General features: G+C 43.9%; 1 protein-coding gene across 1 annotated transcript in view; it reads right to left on the reverse strand.

The window, feature by feature from the left end:
- Positions 1–13,070, reverse strand: part of Naa15-16 (N-alpha-acetyltransferase 15/16) — a 120,518-nt gene that overhangs the window by 89,511 nt on the left and 17,937 nt on the right. Inside the window, exons 13-15 of the mRNA XM_084601615.1 lie at positions 6,571–6,723; positions 2,004–2,132; positions 977–1,126 (exon numbers count right to left, since the gene is read on the reverse strand). Of these exons, the coding sequence (XP_084457741.1) occupies positions 977–1,126; positions 2,004–2,132; positions 6,571–6,723 (432 nt within the window). The remainder of the gene's footprint in view (positions 1–976; positions 1,127–2,003; positions 2,133–6,570; positions 6,724–13,070) is intronic.

Below are 13,070 nucleotides of genomic sequence, written 5' to 3' on the forward strand. Positions count from 1 at the left end.
AGCTCCAAGGATGCGGGAAAGTTCGCCACTGACGCGTTCGTTGTTCGGAGGCTGCCTTCCCTTCGCCCAAACTTGAAACCAGTTCTGGCCGGTGTTGCTTCTTTCTCGAAGCGCAATAGGTCCGGAGCTGCTCGAACGTCTTTGATCACATGGTAGGCAGCTGCCGAATAGGAGCGCTGCAAAGAGAGGCTGGCCGATGGCGCGGATTTTAAAGGCTACTCACGCTACTCCGGGCGACAGCCGCGCATGCGTACAGGAGGGTCCCTTGTGGAAGCTGCTGTAGAGAGCCCCTCCTGCGTTTTACGGAAGCGTGGCATCGGCGCAGAAGCAGCAGAAGCACCCTAGCGGGCGCGTGATGACGTATGCGCTGTGTGAGACCTTGGGGAACGGAGCCGTCGCCAATCCCCCTCCCATCTGACAACGGCATGCGCTAGAAGTATTGCGGCCCGGCAGCGTGGGCTGCCCGGAGAGAACTCGGAGCCGGCACAAAGGCCCGCCCGTTGGCGGGCGTTTGGCGACCGATCGCGCGCGCTGAGTTCGCTATATCCGATGTGTAGTTCGTTATAAAAAATACATTTTATATGCATAATGCTAGCGGAAATTCGAGTGTTCGATATAAAACATAATTCGCTCTATCCGAGTTCGTTATATTCGGGTTTGACTGTAGTATTCCAGGTTGTCATCCTGTGGACTAAGCGGTGTTGCTGGTATTCAGTTGGACAACTTGGCCAATTAAAAACTAATTTTAGAAACGAAGACATGCATTAAAATGCAAGAAGCCCCATGTTAGAAGACAGAGGCGAAATATATGCACTAACTAGAAACAGTGCTTCCTGCCTTTCTACTTGAAAAATGCGGCTGCTCCCACAGCATCGCTGTGGAAAGTCTCACAATCACCACAAGAATCACGTGAAGTGTAAACCAGTTTGTTTCGCCAACAGGCGAAGTGCATTGCTTTATGTGCTGTTAGGCTCACCTGTATGGCGACCCGTGCAGCCTTGAAGTAGAAGGGGTGTGCCCTGAGCACATCTTCCAGCCGCAGTAGGCTAACATAGGCACGTAGCGTCATCTTGCGCATGCAGTATGTGTGGAAGTCGAACTGGTCCTCCATTATCTCCGAAAAGTGCTGTGGAAGAAACAAAAAACAACATGATGCCAAATACACGCTCTCCAAGGCCCCATCCTGTCAGAATTCTTAAAAAGGAAAGTGCCCAAGTGACGCTGTGGAAGAAAAATGCGTCCAAAATATGAAGCGAGATAAATTAAATGTGTGCTTTACTAACCAATTTTCTTTTTCCCGCATCTCTAACTGCAGGTGCTGAAGCTACATGTCAGCTATTCTATAAAATCACAATAGCAGCAACTGAACAGCAAATTTACATAATGGTCCACATCCGAGCAACATGTGCTGCCTTGTAACTATTCAGGAAACGGTCCCTTGTGCTGGCGATACATTATTCACAGCAAAATAGTATTGAACGTTTTTCAACACTGCCGATATTGCTCAGACTTACATCTGAAACAGACGTCTTTCCTGTGCAAACACTGCAGCAAAAAGTTGACAAGTGAAACTTTGCTGGAAGTGGACCAAGGATTACCACATGCCGGGAACAGACCGACGCCAATATCCCACAACTAGCTCGGCCCTTGTAAGCAGTTGCAGCCATTATTACAGCTATTACACGAAGCACTGTAAGGTGCAGCTTTGAGTAGACAAGGTAAGGGCATAGAAGAAAGCTGTCAGTTGTGGAAGCCGATAAATATAGAAAAAAGATCACCGTGTTTCCACGACCCACATGTCTCTTCTCGGCAGCTAAAGTGAATGACCGCTGTTCTGCCTTTGATGGTACCGCACTCATCTCTGCGTCACCAACAACATAGGTCGACATCAAACAGCTTCTCTACATTTTTGGCAGGCGCTGGTTTTCTTCACTCCACCCTCAGTGGACGACACTAGGCCAAACGTAACTGAACCTGCAAAATAAACGAACAGCCCTGCTCACCCTGTCCACTTCATGGCACTTCTTGAGGGCCTCGCCCCATTTTCCTAGCCGCTGATAAGCCATGGCACACTCTGTCTGAAACCACATGCACTGCATTTCGTTGAGGTTTTCTACGGCAGAGACTCCTTCCTGCATGAAAAAGCACGAATGACACGCTCGTTAACACACAGCCCAAAAAATATCAAAGTTCAATAACACAAACACAGCAATCATGCTGGCACATGAAAGAACATACGGTAAAAGCTTATTATTTAGAACTTCAAGGAAACAAATGAACTATCAAAAACCACCCTCAAAAAAAAAAAAAAAAAAATGACAAGAACCACTTGCAGCATGGTAAATTCATTTGCCGAAAGACTGGGAAATGGTTGCCGAGTTTTTAGATGAGAACAGTGTGACAATTAGTGTCTTTAGCACATTCACCACTGATTTATTGCATGCATCAAAGCAGAACTGCTCAAAAATAGCTGGGGCCTATTTGGCATCCTTCAAGGTGTAGTACAGCAGCACCAGTGTCCCGCCTCAGCTTCTCAAGTAGCCTGAGCCATGAGTGAGGGGGTTCACTGCATGCAATTGGCCTTTGACAAACATGGGAGAGTGTACAGTCAGGGCGCAATGGGAGTACCAGACAGACGAAAGCAAGAAAAATGCGCAGTGCAGCCAACGAGCGTACGATACGGCACAAAGCTGGGACCTGTTGGCTAGCTGTATCACGGCTTACAGCCACTATCGTCGCTGCAGGTGCAAAGCTCACAAAAGTGAAACCCAAATTAAGTACTGGACTTCGTTTTTAGCACAGACAGACAAGCACAGGAAGGAACAAAGTTGACAGGACAGAGCGCTCTGTCCTGTCACCGTCATTCCTTCCTGTAAACAAAGTCCAGTAATACACCAACCAGCCTGCAAAAAGGTCCTCGAAATTAAGTAGTCGCCTGTTCTCTGAGATGAAGCCGTCTGTTGTTCCTCATGCCTGCCGCGTTTCCACCAATCAAATGACGAGGTCACGTGAGATAGTGACACTTCGATAATTACGCAAACTCAGAATACGGGCCTTGGATGCTGACCAAGACAGCGTTGACAGTCGGAATTATCCATATTTCCAAATTAACAAAGCTTTTAGATGAACACCTCAGAGGTCACAGAAAACAGAGGAAGCAGCTACAATTACGTCCACCATCCACTACCCGCAATATGCAGCGACAGTCATAGAACCCATTCATTTCTGCCCGATTTAACCTTCTCTACCTGTTTTGAAGGTGACGCAGCCCCAAACCCAGGCTGCCCTATCGCGGGGCATTTCTACGGCTATGCACCAGGGGCCACCCAAGCATGGCAGGGCATAGTTCGAATTACCCATGACAGAATTGGCTTATTCCTATACACAGAATTTTACAGAGCTTAGCCAGACAAGTAGTAAAATAGAAATTATTCAAGAATGTAAATTATTGAGCTTTCACTGCGCACCCTGATATGCAGTCAAACCCACATTTAACAATAGTGAAGAGCCAAGGAAATACCATGGTTACCATATTTACTTCCACAGTCAGTGAACCTACTTGCATGAACACTGCCGCCCTCTAATATCGCAGAGAATTTTCAAAAAATTTATTTTAAAAAAAGCCTTAGTAGCTAGCGCATCCGTCAGTTTTGCACAAGTGTCATGGCATTCTAAGGAGCATTCCTTGGCAGCACACAAAGATGCTGCACAGCTCAACGTCCATGGCACATTTATCTCTCATTGTTTTTTCCCTTACGGCTGTCAAAAATAGGGATTTTTGTTCTTCCCCTTACATAACCATCCCACCACCAAAGTTACCACCACGAGAATCGTCTGCTAGCAGTCGCAAGCGCCATCTTTGGAGCGCTACTGAAACTAGCTGGCCTAATTGTGTGCGCACGCTACTAGGCGGCGATAGCGTGCTCGGGTATATCATCATCATAGGTTAGGCTCGCTGAGTCATGTAAGTTCCAACTCTGCCATTTTGAGAGGATCTCTATGTCTTGCTGTCATTGTTCCTTACTACCGTTGGTGTTACTTGTTTTGTTCCACTGTCGACCGTGTTCTTGGTGCCGCATAGAGATTTAGGCTGGAGCTAACGAGTATGCGCTACAGCATGGCAACCGCACTAACAGCAGGCACTTCGGGTTAAACGAGTTCTGCGTAGTATGTTACTAGAGACAGCGACTGCACTGTCGACACGGACTCGGATAAAAACTCTGATCAAGAGTAGAACTGTATAGTCTGCTCAGAACATACACCACGAAACGCGCGGAGTGATGATGAAGCTGTCTGCGACAAATAAAATGATTTAGTTGGTGACTCTGTACTTTCATAACATACGCAAGTTCTGCTTGAAAGTAATGTTTTGGTTATATTTACAATAGTTGGCCTGACAATCCCGATCCACACCTATTTAAATTTGCTTTTAGCGCTCCGAAACATTTGCTTGAAAATTTTCCTCGCATGATTATCGCACCCCGCAACTTCACATCAATTTTCCGTGAAAAAAGTGCAAGCGTTATACGAGTAAATATGGCACTGTTCTAACCGTTATTGTTAAGGCGCTTTGACTGTTAAATGGTCACAAACAAATTCAAGAATGCATGCCAGTGGTTGTGTACGATAAAGGTACATGAAGGGAGAGCCAAAGTAAAATTACCATTGCTTCCACCGACATAAACCTAGTCACCAATAAATTGTAATTTTATCTCAAAAGGGCCCTTTGTAGCGGTACGTAGTTATTTTATTTATATCAATACAGAAGGAAATGGTGTTTGCCAGCCCCGGTATCTGATAATATGATATCTGAATACCTGAACTGGGGCGGCGGAAATAAAGAGATAGTGAGGAAGCGGTAGACGAATTTAAAGAGGTGAGCGATAGAGAGGAAGGATAGGGTAGATATTCTTGGGGTCCTACAGCAGCAGTCTGCGGTCTAACCTATTATTTGGGGGTTAACCTTGAAAGTATGGACTGGATGGAAACAATACTTGAATGCTTTTGCATTAACTGCATGTACCGTCTTTGCCAAAAGTAACCAGGCTGCTGCGAAGGCTGGCGGAGCAAGCGCGCGGCCGTGTGGCGGCGTTGCGCTCGCTGTGGCTTATCGGTGCTCGTCAGCTCCGAGGGTACAACAGCTGACGTAACTTCGCACCCTCACTCTCGCCCGTTGGATGATAAAAACTAGGCGCGTATGACGTGCGGGCTGTGGTTTCACGTGTGCGAAGCTTGGTTATACCCAGCGAGGGCGCTCAGTATAGCGACGGGGCTATTCGCTCTTCTCAGCAACTGCCCTGAAGCAGATGTCGCGTTTCTCTCTATATAATTATAGGTGCTTGTGTTCTGCAATCCGCTACTGAAACACACCAGCAGAATTGCGCTTTCATGCGTGTCTGATGCGCCTGTACATAAAGAATGATAACGCACCTTGAAATTTCAACATGCTTTCTCCGAGGTGCCTTGCGTACTGCAATTTTACGGACCGTAACTCCGGTACAAAGTTAAGGGAAAGCTTGTGAACCCTTCCAAGCCACCTTATCTCTCTTTTAGGCTTGCAAAATAGTGCTAGTCCCTTGGGGAGGCTGTGTATAAATAAGATCAATGTTTTATTCTAACAAATTCTTGCATTTGCTTGTAGGTAAGTTTTGTTATAGGTAACAAACGATAATGAAAGCTTCCTCACGCTTAGCCATTATATGCACATGACTGCTTTCTCGTTCGCGGAACCCTTATTTCAGAGCAGCATTGTCTGGCAAATCTAGCACATATTCGTCCTAGAAACGAATAAGAGCTCACAGTGTCTACTATCACCTGCTTTTCTGTTTTCCGCAGTTGCCGAGAAGGGATAGCCCCGTCGCTATACTGAGCGCCCTCGCTGGGCACAACCAGGCTTCGCACACGTGAAACCGCAGCCCGCACATCATACTCTCCTAGTTTTTATCATCCAACGGGCGAGAGTAAGGGTGCGAAGTTACGTCAGCTGTTGTACCCTCGGAGCTGACGAGCACCGATAAGCCACAGCGAGCGCAACGCCGCCACACGGCCGCGCACTTGCTCCGCCAGCCTTCGGAGCAGCCTGGTTACTTTTGGCAAAGACGGTACGTATACCAAATGGCTTCCAGTAGCTTTAAAAGAGAAAAAAAGACACAAAGGGGGAAAAAAGTGCCAATGTCTGTTAAGCATAAGAATCATTCTGTGTCACAAAATATGCAAGGGACAAGGAACCCTAATGGAATGCCACTAACCCATGTCAATCATGCTTCTCGTTTATGCATGCTAAATGACACACGGTCAAGTTGTCCAACTGAGTTATAATAAGATGTGACACTGAAACATGAAAGTAAACACTGAACCCTTTGACAGGTTTCGGAATTTGTCACATAGCCCCACAGGACATCATGGGTCCAAATGGCGTCCCAAGCCCTGACTGCCAGTAAGTCCATACATTGAGTCAGCGTGCTCAAGTAGCAAAGATGTCACATTCGTGAAGGAAAAAAAATCTCACAACACAAGGTTTACCGATATAACACATTATTAGCCAGCACACAAGAAAAGGTGGAGACTAACCCTAGTGAACTTTGCACACATTTCTTCTGCCTCCTTGATGAGGTTTGCCCGCAGCATGTACTTCGCACACTTGGAGTTGATGTAGCGATCTGCCGTGTCTAAGGCTTGCGCTTCATCCAAGAACCGCAAAGCCTCGTTGATGTCCCCAGCATGCTGTTAAGAAAAAATTAAAAACCTTAGCTGCATTGCTCGCCAGTTTTTGCCACTCATCCTGAATATTATATACGACACAGTTTCTCAAACCAAGCAAGTTATTCTAGAGAGTGCCTGAACACTACCATGAAGGGACATCAATTTCATCACACAAAGCCCATATACCAACTACTAAAAACTGGATATCATTGCCTAGGCAGTTGGAAACCTCTGGACTTCCCTGACCATTGCAGTTATATAGGTGAATTCTGCGCGACCAAGGCTGAAAACGGAACGAAGAAGCAGTGGCTGTAAAAGCGCTTTAAAAGGGACAGAACACAAATTTAGGTCTCACTTTTTTTCGGCACAACAGAAAGATTGATGTCTAAAATGTTCGGTTCCGTAACAGTTTTGGTAGAAACAATATAAAAAATTTTTAGAGAGAATTTTTCAATCAGCGTATGCACCCGTTTTTATGTAGTCCGATGCTGGAAACCATGAGCAGCGACCGCGATGACGACTGGTGGTCGACAAAAAAGACGTACCTAAAGCAAACATAAATTTCACTCACCAGACAGTAATTAGACATTTTTTGCGTACAGTAATGTCCTTTTCAGTTTCACACTCAATGCTGTTACAGCACGATAACGCACACCTCGTCGACGGAAATTTTAGTGGGCACTATCATCGCCTCATTCACAGAATTGCACACTGTGGCACCATCTGGTGGTAAAACCTGTAAGCATACCTTTCGCGGTGCAAAAAATTGGTGGCTTTTATTCAAAGACGCACCGGAGAGAGCACAAAATAGAATAAATTATGACAAACACTCCTAGAAAAAAAAAAAAAAAGAACAGTGTGCAGTTACAAATATCAGCAATATTTTGCTGACCTGTAGTCACAGGGGTACTACACTGAAAGTAATAGGGTTTCTCTGCTAGATAGCGCCTCAGTTGCTTTTATGCGATTTTCAATTGCAAATTAATATTTTAAAACCTCGTTTCTTGGGTATTGTAATGCTCGATCTGTACTATATGAGGCAATATCTTTTCATCTCCACCATAATCTCATGACATATTTTGGCCAGTGTTCTGTCCCTTGAAATATGCACTACTAAAGTTGTTATTTTTATGGATGCACAGATCCTGGCCTATTTAGGGTCACGATGTGACGACTACAAAAACTCGACAGTCTCTCAAAAAAGCAAAATAAAAGGTGCTAAAAGGCTGTTAGTACGCACAATGTTCTAAAAGCGACATCCCATTAACCTTAAGAATCACTTGTGTTTTACAGTAATTATGAAGCACAAAAAATTACTCCAAATAAAGTAAAACACTTCAATTGCAATGTTGGCAGGACGAGGGCAGCGCTGGACGCTCAAGGCTGCGTGCGTCATGTTCGCATTTTCATCATGAATACCGCGAAATGCACACAATGCAATGAACTATACTCGAATCGAAACTTTACTACAGAAACCTTTTACCGTCTGTACGAGTTTCAACGTGGGGCCACAAAAAGGCTAGGCCCAAAAAAGAAGAAATTCCAAAAAACACACTCATAAGCATTGCTGCACCCATTCCGTTTATTTTCCAGCCGCCAGTATGAACAGCTGGAATATATTAGAAAGCGCTATACAAAACCTGCCTATCTCTTCTATGTTAAAATTCTGAAAATGCAATAACACGAGTTCTCAGACTGCATTCTAAAACCCTTTGGTTCCTTGCAAGGTTTCTTTGGTGCTCCTTAGAACCTGAAATCATAATTGCCTCAAACCCACCACCTCCGTTAACTACCTTAATCAAGACATTATGCAGTAAACGTTTACTGGCACATTTTGCTACACAGCCAGTTAAGGGGGGACGCGGGTCTTAAACAGGTCAAAAATGGGCGAAAAATTGATTTTGAGAAAAATGCATTTTCGGAATGTCTGTACCTTTGAGCACTAGCCTTCAAAATATCAACACTGAATTCGATCGGGAAATGCGGTAAAATCGACTTTTAAAACGCCACGGGAGCCTCGAAATGGCCAAAAAAGGGGTGAAAATTGTTCGAACTTCCCGCGCGCGCCGCGGGTGAAGCAGCAGGCTGGCCGCCGCCATCTTGGACTTGTTTTGAAGCTTGTTTCTTTGTGCGCATTTTGCGACATCTCCAAATGACGTCGCTCAAACAGAACGACCACCGTCGCGGGTTTTCCGAAAGCCGTTTCCGGTCCGCTGATTGGCTGGAGCGCGCGCTCGCGAAGCGAGCCCCTCGTCTCGCGCTTCCCATTGGCCAGCGCGACTGACGCCGTTTTTTTTTGTTTGTTTGTTTTTAACGTTCTTCGTCGCGGCTGCTGCTTCGCTCGTTTATGATGCGCTTTCGCGATCGTTATCAGTCGTTCCCGCAGCCGGTGCTGGTCTTTAGACGTAGCTCGGTAGACGTAGCCGTATCAGGAGTGTATTGAAAACGGAACCGCCTAGCGAGTGCGCGTCGAAGAATGAGTGCGGCGGCGCGCTGCCAGGGTCGCGCGGCGTGTTCTCGACCTAGCTGCAGCACGTCCGGCGGCATATAATCGTTTGCGAGCGGTTCAGAGGCATCAAAGATAGCATCGCTAGATTGAACTGTTCAGCTGATACTCATGGTCCTCACCAACGCTACCACTTCGTTGCTTTTTTATCGCGTCGCTTCAGACGACAGGCGAGCCTGACATCGCGCCGTTGCCCGCGTTCATTTTCCGCGGACGACTTCGTTTTTTTTTTTTTCTTTTTTTTTTTTTTTTTTTTTGCAGATTGTCTAAGTAATCGCGTCGCTGCGCTCAAGGGGTGTGAAAGTTCGAGCTTTAGCTCCAGCAAGGGACTCCGCGTGCAGTCCTGCATGCACTGTACAGCAAAGTAGCAAAGTTTCATTCTGCAACATTAGCAAATTTATTAGGTCATTCCAGTATGCCGCTGTGCTTCAGCCTTAAACTTTGTGCAGGTTTATTAATATTGCAAGACCGTTTTATCGTAATTTTGAGTATCTGTTTGCCTTGAAGGGCACTGCCACAGGCATATGAAGTTGTAAATAAAGCTTCTCCCGCTGGTTCTAGTGGCGGTATATTTAGACTTTGTGGCAAGCTTTTACCAGTATTTGGGGAGGGTACTGTTATATGTTTAGTATATAGCCTTCCTCATAAAGAACAAAGCCTCACAACGATTCCATTTATATTACCATAGCTGCAGTGTAGCAAAAGTTAAAGGTTGTCTCAAAATGCAAATACGTTTTTCTCAGTGCTGTTTCTGGACACTGCACTCAGCCTTACTGTGCTTTTTCTCTACATTGTCGCCGAGTGACAATGACAAATTTAGCACCACTGCAGTCATATTGAAAAGATCAGAGGGTGATCCAACACTTACATCACTCTATCGAGATTTTTTCAAATTGCCATTAAAATAATATTGCATGTCAAAATATTTTGCTGATTTCCTAATGGCATACACTACCTTGGCCATGGGTAATGGTGATATTTTCAGTTTTAGTTGACATATTCAAAATCCAAAGACAGTTTTGGAAATGGGAAGAGCACGACATTTTTGGTGAGAAATATCACAGTGAGGCTACTGATTGTTCAAGTTATAATATGTGGTCAAACTTCAAATGCCGTTTTCTCAGTTTCGTATTTTTGGTCGATCTCTACAGTCTTACGCAGGGTTTTGATAACTTCTTTTTAGTTCACACTAATAACTTTGGTACCATTTTCTTCAGAGAGAAATGAAGTACCCGATGACATTTTTAGTTTTTTAGTTTAGGCAATGGATAAATGTCAATTTGAGATTAGCTTAATGAGTTCGTTTCAAATAATGCAGCCTTTTACTCTCACCATAATATGTGAGAATGACAGGCCTTTTTGAGGAAAACGAAGGATGTCATCGGGTATGGGAAGACTTTGGCTATCAATCTATGTAATTAAAAGCAACGAAATGCAATGAGAAAGTTCATTAAAGCTGCGTAAGAAATTCACTAATTATGCTCTGGACTTTGTTAGATAACTTTTGATCTAATACCACCAGCTCAATTATAATTACATTTTTGAAATCAGGAGAGAAAACCACATCTGTGTGCAAAGTTTCGTGAGATTCTAGCCATAACTAAAAAAGTTAGTTTTAAGACCCTCGTCCCCCCTTAAAGGTCACCCATTTGCTGCTGCAAAAGCAGTGCAAAAAAATAAGGCCTTGCGTACCACCAGCTTTCTTTAACATAAATGACTAAAAATTCCAAAGGACCGCAAAAAATTTCAACCCCGTGAGGTGCTGCTACCTGTTGACAATATATGCAAGTAATGACCAACAAATATACATGGAGCACCATCGCCGTACAACTTTACAAATGCCATCAAAGATTCACTAGCCCATCCGATACTTCATTGCTATAGTATAAAAAAGAACACAGAGAAAAATTGGGTGCCAACATATTGAAAGCTCCTTAGCAGCATTTCCTAAACACGGATAAAAGCACAACTTGTGAACTGCTAAAGGAGGCGAACGACACAGATCATAGAAGGAAGAAAAGCTGATTGGCAATTTGAATCAATATTGCACAACTTAATTATCAGCACAAATTGCAATGTACAACTCTACTTATCCAGCGACATATATATTATGGTGAGGCTACCCAAATGTAATAGAAAATAATATGCCTCTGCCCGTGACAGTAGAAAGCAGTGTTTTTCACGGCAATGAGCTATTAAGTTGCACCCTCGGTGCCTGTTGTGAGTCACAACTAACGAGCGGTCACAAAGTTGCGAAGAGTGGGGTATGAAATAATTTGAAATAAACCCTGATGAAGCGTTATCCACTCAAAAGGTTTGATCACTCGAGCTAGAAATGCACACGAGGCGATTCTAACGACCAAAACTCGCCGTTGGTGGACTACACTATTTGACAACTAAACAAGTCGGTTTTTATCAGTCACACTACTACATCCCCCGCATTATTTCAAAGCACTGACGCATCGACACACATTGACACAGCACATCAATGCAAGCCCAAATCAAAACAAACACAGCAAAGCAACCCTATAGCTGCGAGCTGCCTTTACATTTCCCGTGCAACCGAGAAGCAAAAATGATACAGAGTTTCGCTCAGTCGATGTTTAGACAAAAACTTGCTGTAGGCATGTCCACACGTCCCATAACACATTCACCAAATGAAAAAAAAAAAAAAAAAAAAACAATTACAACAGCCACGATGTTGAAAGAGGATGAAACTTTCAATAAAAATCTATATATTTCTATCATGATTTGCATAAAGCTTCTTGTTTGTTCAAAGCAATATGGCTGTGGTTACAAAATTTCATGGCAATACCTGAAGGACTTTTTTGTTGCTACAGCAAAATATATTATATATATTTTTTTTTTCAAATGTTGCGAAATGCCTGACGAGTTGAAATTTGGCAGAAGGTTTATTCAACATTTCTCGCAGGCATATTATAGGTGAAGAAATTTTTGGATTTTTTTTTTTCCTTACTAGACACAATTATAAGTTCTGAATTTTCACACCGCAGTTGCTCCAGAAAGTGCCTACGCTGAGCAGAATAGTTCTTAACAGCAAATGAAAGCCAAAAAATTCGAAAAACAATGAATGTGTTGCCCTGCAGTATGGATCCAGGAAGGAAACAAAGCAACCGAGATCACTATACATAATACATAAAACAGTCATGAAGTATTATGCTTTAAGAATCTGGTTATTTAGTTAAAAAAAAATGGTATAGGAGAAAACGCAGATTGTTCAAGCATTTCCCCGATTTTAGAGAGCCCCTCTGGGTTGCTAAACTTTTTCTTAGAGTGCTTCCTGGTGGAGTTTAGCAGTAAAACTTCTGGACTGCACAGAAAATGAGGCCCACATGCAAATACAAATGCTTAAGCAATATTTAACGCTTAATGGGAAATGATGCAGCTCTAGACAATACAGCCACTTCTTATCCTTTAGCTCTTACTGCATCAGTGGACAATGCAGTGGTGCCCAGATGACTTCTTGTACTTGCAGCAAGATAACACACGTTTACGTGCTCACAAATGTTATATTAAACGCCAAATTATTATATGGTGCAAAGGCACTTTAATATAAATGCTTAAGCAATATTTAACGCTTGATGGGAAACGATGCAACTCTAGACAATACAGCCACAATGCAGTGGTACCCAGATGACTTCTTGTACTTGCAGCAGCATAACACACGTTTACGTGCTCACAAATGTTACAACGCCCGATTGTTGTGCATGGTGCAAAGGCACTTTGCAGCCTTTCTGCCCACAGGAAAGTGACAGCACCGGACACCTGGATTTGAGAATACACGCAAACTGCTTTTAGTTCAAGAGTGCCATATTCTGGTCTAGAATATGTGGCCCCTGCA

This window comes from Amblyomma maculatum, chromosome 4 (genome assembly GCF_055883805.1).
Source record: "Amblyomma maculatum isolate TAMU_Amacu chromosome 4, ASM5588380v1, whole genome shotgun sequence".
Taxonomy (NCBI): domain Eukaryota; kingdom Metazoa; phylum Arthropoda; class Arachnida; order Ixodida; family Ixodidae; genus Amblyomma; species Amblyomma maculatum.